The sequence below is a fragment of the Schistosoma mansoni genome, chromosome 1 (assembly GCF_000237925.1).
Source record: "Schistosoma mansoni strain Puerto Rico chromosome 1, complete genome".
In the NCBI taxonomy this organism is placed as follows: Eukaryota; Metazoa; Platyhelminthes; class Trematoda; order Strigeidida; family Schistosomatidae; genus Schistosoma; species Schistosoma mansoni.
The window spans coordinates 2441097-2450518 of record NC_031495.1 but is presented as its reverse complement, the minus strand read 5'-3'; the positions used below and the strand labels follow the sequence as shown (position 1 = coordinate 2450518).

At 38.9% G+C, this 9422-nt stretch overlaps 1 protein-coding gene across 2 annotated transcripts; it reads right to left on the bottom strand.

The window, feature by feature from the left end:
• Nucleotides 1-5256, bottom strand: Smp_089640.2 (putative succinate dehydrogenase iron-sulfur protein; the record flags this gene model as incomplete). Of its 2 annotated transcripts, none has more annotated exons than XM_018792972.1 (6): nucleotides 1-302; nucleotides 1352-1466; nucleotides 2128-2439; nucleotides 2546-2748; nucleotides 4151-4216; nucleotides 5079-5256. In XM_018792972.1, 6 exons carry the CDS (start codon nucleotides 5118-5120, stop codon nucleotides 207-209), a joined length of 834 nt encoding a protein of 277 aa, XP_018647532.1. In that variant the 3' UTR covers nucleotides 1-206. The 2 variants fall into 2 exon arrangements, with proteins under 2 accessions (XP_018647532.1, XP_018647531.1); XM_018792973.1 differs by having other exon boundaries at nucleotides 2046-2439; nucleotides 5079-5120.
• Between the last annotated feature and the right edge of the window lie 4166 nt (nucleotides 5257-9422).

Sequence of the window (9422 nt, the reverse complement as noted above, 5' to 3'; positions counted from 1 at the left end):
GACAGTCGATATTATATATTATATTAAGTTATTACAATTTTTGAAGATGAAATATTAAGTTACTTCACTTTAAAGTTTCGACAACAAAAAAACAAATTCGTATTTATAAGTTAAATTAGAAATTGAAAAAAAAATTAGTGAGGGTTCACTATAAATAGTAAGTTAGCCGAATTCGAGAAAATACGTGATTAATGTGATCATATGGTCTAAACAGTTCTCGTCTCCGGTTTCTTGTGTTTATACTGATTGAAATAGATTAGCATTTTCTTAATCTCTCCAATAGCCAAACCAGGATTCAATCCCTAAAAAAGTTTACATGAAACGCATACGAATATAAATTAACATATACTTACAAACAACCTAGGAGCATTAGTATCAGAAGGAAGTTATGTGGTTAGTCATATTTTTGAGATTAACGTTTACTGTAAAATAAGTGTAGTGACTACGAAACAAGCTACCAGACAGCACATATACGTACGTACAAACTGATAATACGTATCTATGAATGTATAAGAAACATATACAACTTACTGGTCACAACCTGAAAAGTCAGTGGGTTTCAGTTACCAGTCATGATCCTTGTTATTTTAAATGTTATAGTCTTCAGTGTACGTATCAAGGATCGATTGCCGAAATTTTGTCTTTCGACTCGCAGTGTCCTCACAAGCTAGTTGATCATGTCAAGACATACGGAACTTGTCCTTCATATGTTAATATCACTATCCCCGTAGCGATATAGTGTGTCAGTCTTGTTGCTGACAGACGCTATCGACGTACACGGATCATACTGTACTATTCGTGACACTGCATCTCCAGCGATCGCTTACCGCTTTAAGTATAGCTAACCTAAAAGATACTTGCGTCAAAATTTGCCAAGTGATATATGAACGAACAATTGCAAGCTAATAATACATTATTGCCTAAGTGAATTTGCTCCAAAATGACAATGAAGACTTTAATAAAAGTCATCTGAGTAAAAAGACCGAAATACTACAAAGTTATTTTCAAAATTGTATAAATCAATTGTCTGATATTAGGTGAAGAAAAAGTAAGATTTTGCTAATATCGTCGTTCTTGGGGAAGGATCTTTTACTATCGATTACAAAAAACATAATAAGTTACTCACGACTGAATTAATCTGTTGTTGAACATTGGTTCAAGTATTATAAAACATGCACACAACATGAGACTGCAATGTCAACATAATAAAACTGTGAATATGAGGAGCGATGATATGCTAACAGCTGAAATCAGTCTTCACAAAAACGTAACAGTTTTAAGAAAACGTTCAGCTACTTTTTAAAGTGGAACTGGATGTAAATGTTTGATATGTTTAAATCAATTCGCTTACTTTTGGGCATGTTTCTGTGCAATTCATAATAGTATGACATCGATAAAGTGACCACTTGTTTTGGAACTCAGCCAAACGTTCATACGTATAATCATCACGTGAATCGACTAACCATCTGTAAGAGATATATCAAAAATGCACTACAGTTTCGAATGGATAATTTTTGGTACATAGCTAAGTAAAGTAATGAGCTTATTTTGCAAAACGATAACAATCTTACCGAGAAGAAAGGACAATTCGACAAACTAACCAAAACTATACATGTTTATTCAATGCAGTTGTTAATTGCGATGTGAGGATTACGGATTATTTTACGTAGAATCAACATTTATAACATGGCTAAATTTATATCCTAGCAAAGCGAGAGAGTCGCTTTACTTGTTAATCTACGAGAATATACACAAAAAGAAACAACAAGCAGTAGTAATATTAAAATAAGTTACTTTTAATTGAACTGTTTTCGCACTGAGAATCCGAAAGACAACTGGCGCAAGAATTTATTTCTGTTATTTACGTTTCCAACCAGGTAATTTAGACTGACTTCTCTTAGTAATTCAAACTTATAAGTAGGACATCCAACCAATTCTCATTTAAAAGTTATTTAGTAGTAACCAGGACTTATCACAAACGTGTTGTAACATCGACTACACAAAACGAAGTAAAATATTATCTTTCTTTTAAAGTGAAATCTTACCTAGAAATATAGGTAACTCCATTCACGAAACACCATTTAATGAATAAATTTGTAAAATCTTAGGTATTCATTTAATACTTACCTGTAAGCCTGAAGCAGAACAGCGGGACCCAAATACTTATCACCATTCCACCAATAAGATGGACATGAAGTAGAACAACAAGCACACAGAATGCATTCATAAAGCCCATCTAGCTTTGCTCTGTCTTCTACTGACTGATAATAAGTCTTCTTTCCAATATCTTCTTCATCCACATTCTTTTTCTTTAAATAAGGCTCAATAAAACGGTACTGAGCATAAAAATTATTCATATCTGGAATTAGATCCTTAATTACATACATATGAGGCAATGGATATATTTTAGTTGTCTTGTTGATATCTGGATCTATTTCCCTAAAAAAGCAAAACAAATGCACAAGAAGTATTGGTAATGATACATTAATTACATGGACTTCAATACTAAAAATATGAAGGGAAACAATTCAGATGAGTAGCATACCATATACAGGCAAGGTGATTACGACCCTCTATATTCATTGCACAAGAACCACATATCCCCTCACGGCAAGAACGTCGAAATGTCAGGGTAGGATCTTGTTCATTCTTTATCTTGATTAAAGCATCCAAGACCATAGGTCCACAATCATTGAGATCGACTTGATAGTTTTGCATGGTGGGTTTTTCGCCACGTTTATCGGGGTTCTGTGTGAAAAAAGAAATGTTAATAAGTACTTAAGAAAGCATCCATGAAACTTTTGTTGTAAAAACATAAGATCAAACTCTGAATACGTTAGACACATATCGTGATTCTCCGATTCACAAGGACAAGTTGTGTTAAATACTCACTCTCACTCACGTAGCTTCTCAAACATTCCACATCGATGCTGACATTGTCAGCTTTGCGGACTCGAATAGATAGGGGGACCCAATTATAAATCACGACCACACCACGCTATAGATGTGAGAAGCTTCTCTTACTCTAAACAACCGATTTAGTAGTCTAACATTCCTCCGACTATTTGCCCTTCAGTTTGCTAGCATCAGAAGTTTTAAATGTAAAAAATCTGAAGACCAATATTATCCCATTCTGTTGTATCCAGTCGCAGATGACCTGTCCCTTCTATTCCATGCACACCAACAAGTGCAGGTGAAGACAGTCAGTGTAGCAGCAGCCTTTGCATCAGTAGGCCTCCACATGCACAAATGAAAAGGCAAGATCCCCAAGTACAACACAAAGAACACCAACCCAATCTCACTTGATGGAGAAGCTCTGGAAGATGTGGAATCTTCCATGTACCTGACTGGGCAGCATCAATGAGAAAGGAGGATCTGATGCGAATGTAAAGGCGAGGATTGACATAGCAAGAGCCGCATCCCTACAATTGAAGAACATATGGAATTCAAAACAACTGGCAACCAATATCAAAGTAACAATCTTCAATACGAACGTCAAGACAGTCCTACTGTACGGAGCTGAAACGTGGAGAACTACTACAAGTTTCATCAAAAAGGTACAAGTATTTGTAAACAATTGTCTGCGCAAAATACTCTATGTCCGTTGGTCGGATACCATCAGCAACAGCCTACTGTGGGAGAGGACGAACCAGCTTCCAACTGGAGAGGAAATTAGGAAAGGACGTTGGAAGTAGATAGAACATACATTCAGGAAGTCATCAAGCTGCATCACGAGGCAAGCCCTAACTTGGGATCCCAAAGAGAAACGGAAAAGAGGAAGGCCGAAGAACACAATAAGTCGGGAATAGGAGGTAGGCATGAAAAAAATGAATAGCAACTGGAAAGGATTGTCCAAAACAGAGTTCAATGGTGGATGCTAGTGGGCGGTCTATGTTTCTTTACGAGGGGTAACAGGCGTAAGTAAGCTGTATCCAGGACACCAGATAAATGATACAACATAGAAACCTTTGTCGAAGTTCTGGTGTTAAATTATGTCATGAAACGAAATAAATATTGGAAGAAAACGAAGTTATCAGACCTCAGATGCTACATATCCCAACAAAAGCAAGAAAAGTTGTAACGGTGGAAAGTTTCATTTTAACCCCTCCTAATCCGAAACATAATAATCTTCTGAAACAACAAAACTTACCCATCTGTAAATGGAAAAGGTTTTCATACGTGGAGCTGATCCCGTCGCAGTTGAAGCGCAACGAGCCTGAGGTTCAAAGAAGATGAAAAAAACACTACATAGAACCTAGAAGATATGGGAAAACTTATAACAGCCATGACTATTGAGATCAAGAGGATCACTGTTAAACAATAGTAGTGCATTGGAACAAAAATTATGCACGCATAGGAGTTTTTTTGAAGGTGTGCACGTACATAGGGGCTTCTACAAAAATTGGATTTAGATATAGTATGGTCACGGCACCCAAAAACTTAAAATGTACGAGTACAAAAATCATTGTGTCAAATTGACGAAATTAATTTTCTAAAATTAGTCCCTTGGCTTTGTACCTAAGTAAAGATTTACAAAGGATCAGTTGTGACGCATAGGCTCTGAAAGACCAGAACAGTACAGGGATTTCATGTAATGTGCTTGGACTAAGTTGCTAGAAAAAACCTACGGAAGATGATTAAGCAAAATGTGACTAAAATAGCAACACAACTTTCTGACAGAACTGTATTCTATACCAAACACCTTTAATAGACATTTTGATCAACAAATAGGCCAGGTAGGTTTATTTAGCTGATGTAGACTCATGTACAATCATTCGTATTAATCAATCAACTTTTCTTCAACACTGACAAGCATGAATCTTCCAGCTTTGGGGTGTGTGAGAAAATATGCTGCAAAAAGTAAACACATTGTTTTAGGCTACATTTTCGTCTTACTACTAAATGTTTAAACCAGAGTCTGAAGACAGTGGTGCGAAACTACCGAGTTTCGCACATAGGTCGATATTAGAATATCAACTGGAAATGCAACAGAAAATGTAGATAACTAATAGTAGGCTTTTACTACATATATATAGTGTTACCATGAATTCTTATCACAGTTCGTATAACTGACTTACGAGACTGAAAGATGATAGCGAAAAAGTCAGGGATTTCCACATAATGAATTTCAATAAGCAGTGGTTTCTTTGGGCTCTAAAAACACGAGTACTTCAAGCAGAATATATGGGAAATATGCAGCCTAAAACTCGGAACACAAGAAACGAAGTGCAATAATACAGCTGCCAAGGTCAATGACTGGTGTATTCCGCGTCAATCAGTTAACAATATCTTTGTCACGAGCTAGTATAAACCGATTGATTTCTTTGCTCTAGCTTCCTGCTGTTTATATACTGTTCTGCGTATTTATTAGTGTCCAAACTGCCAGTCAATCGATCTAATTATGGTCAGTTTGGTAGCTGTTTGTGGATTTGCATACCGTGTTATTTGTCTCAGGGTGGTAGGAATCATGGATACTAGCATCTATTACATTATTAGGCATATGTTTGGTTGGTTAAAGTGTGGAAATAATGGGAAGATGACTCGGTTGCCAAGAGAAGACGATTATTTCAAGGGTAAATAATTAAGTTTACTTTAGATGGTGAAAATGGTTCTGGGCGGAAGAGAAGCTTTTGCTTAACAGACTTCCATATCTAGTGACAGTGGATCACCGATGCCTTCAGATAGAAACCTAAATGTGCTTGACGATAAAAAGAAAAGTATCGGCAAATTATGCCAACATAATGTCCTGAGTCCTTAATAATATGTCGCGTTTTCTCTTAAAGGATTCCTAAGAAGTCGCTCGGACAACCTCAGCAGGCAACGAATCCCACAATCCCACTACACGCGAAAAGTAAAAGGTGTACCCACAATCCGTTCTGCCATGCCGTGTTTCCAATCCCTGGGTGTTAGCCTTAAGTTAGCTTAAGACATTCAATAATAGCGTATCAAGACCCCTAAATCTTTGTCAACGTGGTATGCCTCTAGAGGGGAGCTACCAACGTTATGCGTATAGTATGCAACATGCCTCAGATGGACTACTGTACGTCTTGAAGTGTCGAAAGAATGTCCTTCGTTATTCATGCAACTTCAAGGTTGGACCAAATCCTCATGAAATGCCAGCTTATCATTTCGGTAGCAAACGTCTCTCCAAAGGTTTACGTAGTCAGTGGAAAGTAACAAGTCGGAAGATACTTGTTGATGGGGTCATTTGTACAAATTGAGAAAATCAGAGATCCAAGTACTGAGCCTCGAGGGACCTCACCAGGACACTCTGTAGCATGAGAGGACATGAAGTTTACTCTGACCCTAAGTGTCGACTATTTAGATCTGAAGTAAACCAGTCTGTTGACGGTGACTAGATACCTAACCTTTCAGCTTATCGACAGAACAAAAGCTTTTGAGAAGTCAATGTATTTAACATCAACCTTCCCTTTGAGATAAAGGATGGCTATCAATCTGCCCACTGCAACCAGCAGGTTGGTTGTGCAAGAGTGCAACCTCCTGAAAACATGTTGATGAGGCTAAAAAAAGTTTGTGGATGGTAAGTAGTCACGTAAATCATTGCATATTAAGTGCTACATACTTTTTGAGGGTACCAAGAGAGGTGCTACAGGTCTATAACCTGCAGGTTCTCTGCGTCAACCTCCTTTGAAAATCGATGTAGTGTGAGCCAACTTCCAACTATCTGGTACCGTGTGTGTTATCAAGATTGAGGCGGTTCCTCTTAGTGCAGAAGAAAGATAGGTGTCGCTGCTTAGACAAATCAATTTCTGACACACCAAGTCAGAGATCCGGTTCATTCCTGAGGCTCCTGTTGAGTTGAAGGTGAAGCTATCGTCGATATTATTTGTATATAGAGGTTGGAATGTTTTAAAATACTGCCCTGCTAGGAGCTCAAAATCATCAACGTCGTTGTTAGTCGGGCCACCAGGACCTAACAACTGCAATATTCTGGATTCGGCTTGTTGATTAGAAAGTGCATGATGGACTAAGTATCGGAGACACATTTAACGACTAACTTGATCTGATACTGAAGCCTGTTTTTTCATATCGCCTCTAAGAGTTAGTTTCTCGCCTGTTTGAACTGCATACACGTGCTGTTGTTATTAGCTCGTTTGTATTCCAACCAGTGGTAGATTTTGAGTTTTAGCATTCGAAGATTGTAATTCTTTATGACTGTACGTTGCTTGTAACTTTTGAAGACCGTTTATGGGACAGGCTAGTTCATGGTACGTGAGATCGTACACAGTAAAAAATCCCAGTGAGCGTTCGCCTCAAGTTGAGGCTGAACTTTACCGGTTCGACCACTGTAGATTGACCGGGTAGTCTGACACGTCCAAACGTTTGAAATTCAAACACTTGCTGTTAGTAAGGTGTGTCGACTCAGATTTTCTGACAAGATTGAAAGCTATGGTAGTGTGATTGCTCTTTCCCAAGAGAGCCAGTATTGAGAGCTTTGCCAAATAGGTATTTTTTGTTTTTGGAGACGCAGTCTAAGGACGAAGACGTCCGACCGTTTCTCTACAGAGTTGCTAACTCCACTTCTTTGAATAATCACAAATCTCCGATGAGGTTGAGAAAAACAAGCTGCAATAAAGTTATCACCTCCAATATACGTGTGTTCAGTGAAGTTGGCTTTAGGAAGATTGAAGTTTCATAAAATCGAGAATTGAATGAGCCTAAGACGAACAGAGTCGGATAATGCTTCCAGAATACGATTATCATGCTCGGCGGCAGCACTAGCCTTCCTGTAGATGGCCAGAACCAGATATCTCAAGATGTTAGAAAATCTCACTGAGCATTATGCGGATTCATCAAAATTGATAAACTCGGGTGTACACATGATGCGCTACCGAGCAAGATCGTAAGTACAGGGCGGCTTCGTCTCCCATTTCTGTTTTCCTGTCGTTGCAGAATAAAGACATTCCGGATATTGCCAGCTTCTGTCAGTAAGTTGAGAAGTTGCTCATGTTTCAGATATCTTTAACTAATGTGTATTATTTACGTTACTTTGTAGTGGCGTTGGACCCGAAACACACGACTTTTGAAGCCGAGCATAAAATTACTGAAACGACTTATATTTGACAATTGACACGAAGAGAAGGCCGACTATGGAGTACGTGGGAAAATTAATTCAATAAATCGGTGGCATGGTGTTATATCTTGTGGCCGAGTGGATGCCTAGTTAATGTGTGACGTGATAAGACCGCCAATCGGAGAGCAGCAAATTATCGATTGGAACAGTGACACACGAAAACCGTAAGAGCAGTCTACAGTGCTTATCGATCCTGCTTCTGTCTAGCCCAGTCTTCAACCGGGTATTTTTAAACGAAATGAAGAACTCCGTAGATGCTCAACTTCGAGATCAACAGGCTGGATTCCGTAAGGATCGATCGTGTACAGACCAAATCGCAACTCTACGGATCATTGTGGAACAATCAATCGAATGGAATTCATCACTCTACATCAACTACATTGACTACGAGAAAGCATTTGATAGCGTGGACAGGACAACACTATGGCTGCTTCTTCGACACTACGGAGTACCTGAGAAGACAGTCAATATCATACGGAATTCCTATGGTGGACTAAACCTCTAAATCGTCCACGGAGGACAACTCACCGACTCATTCGAGGTAAAGACCAGTGTTAGGCAAAGTTGCTTACTCTCACTCTTTCTCTTTCTCCTGGTGATCGACTGGATCATGAAGATGTCAACAACTGGAGGAAATCACGGGATACAGTGGACAGGCAGGATGCAGCTTGACGATCTAGACTTCGTGGATGATCTGGCTCTTCTATCACACACTCAACAACAAATGCAGGAGAGGTCGACCAGTGTAGCAGTAGCCTCCGCAGTAGTAGGTCTCAATATAAACAAAGGGAAAAGCAAGACTCTTCGATACAATATAGCATGTACTAACAATGAAGTAGGCCATGATTCTACAAGCTCAATAAAATGCCCAGGACACGATTGTCGGCGAAATCCATTATCACACCAGCGTATGATCTGTTCAGAATATGGGTTAAACCAAAGCTGTCGAAATATCATGTCATACACATTTCACCTCTTTTGACCGAAAACGCTGACGTCGTTCATGGGCACCCACTCCGGAATATCTCCTGACAGCGTGACCTCGTGCTTGTAACCACGAGTAGATTACGTACCAGCTTACACTACACGTAAGGATACAGCTGGGGTAAACGTAACTATCCATTCTGTGTAGAGACATTTTGTATTAATCAACAACTAGTTATTCCTAACTCTGTTGAAAACGTACACACGGTCCCACCTGCAAGCACACAATATTCTTGCGCCCATTCTCTTTGAAAGAAACGTGAATCTCTCAGATCAACTGCAGAGACGAACAATCAAGGGAGTTAGTAGGTCTAAAACAAGCCTTACAAGGACAGACACCGTA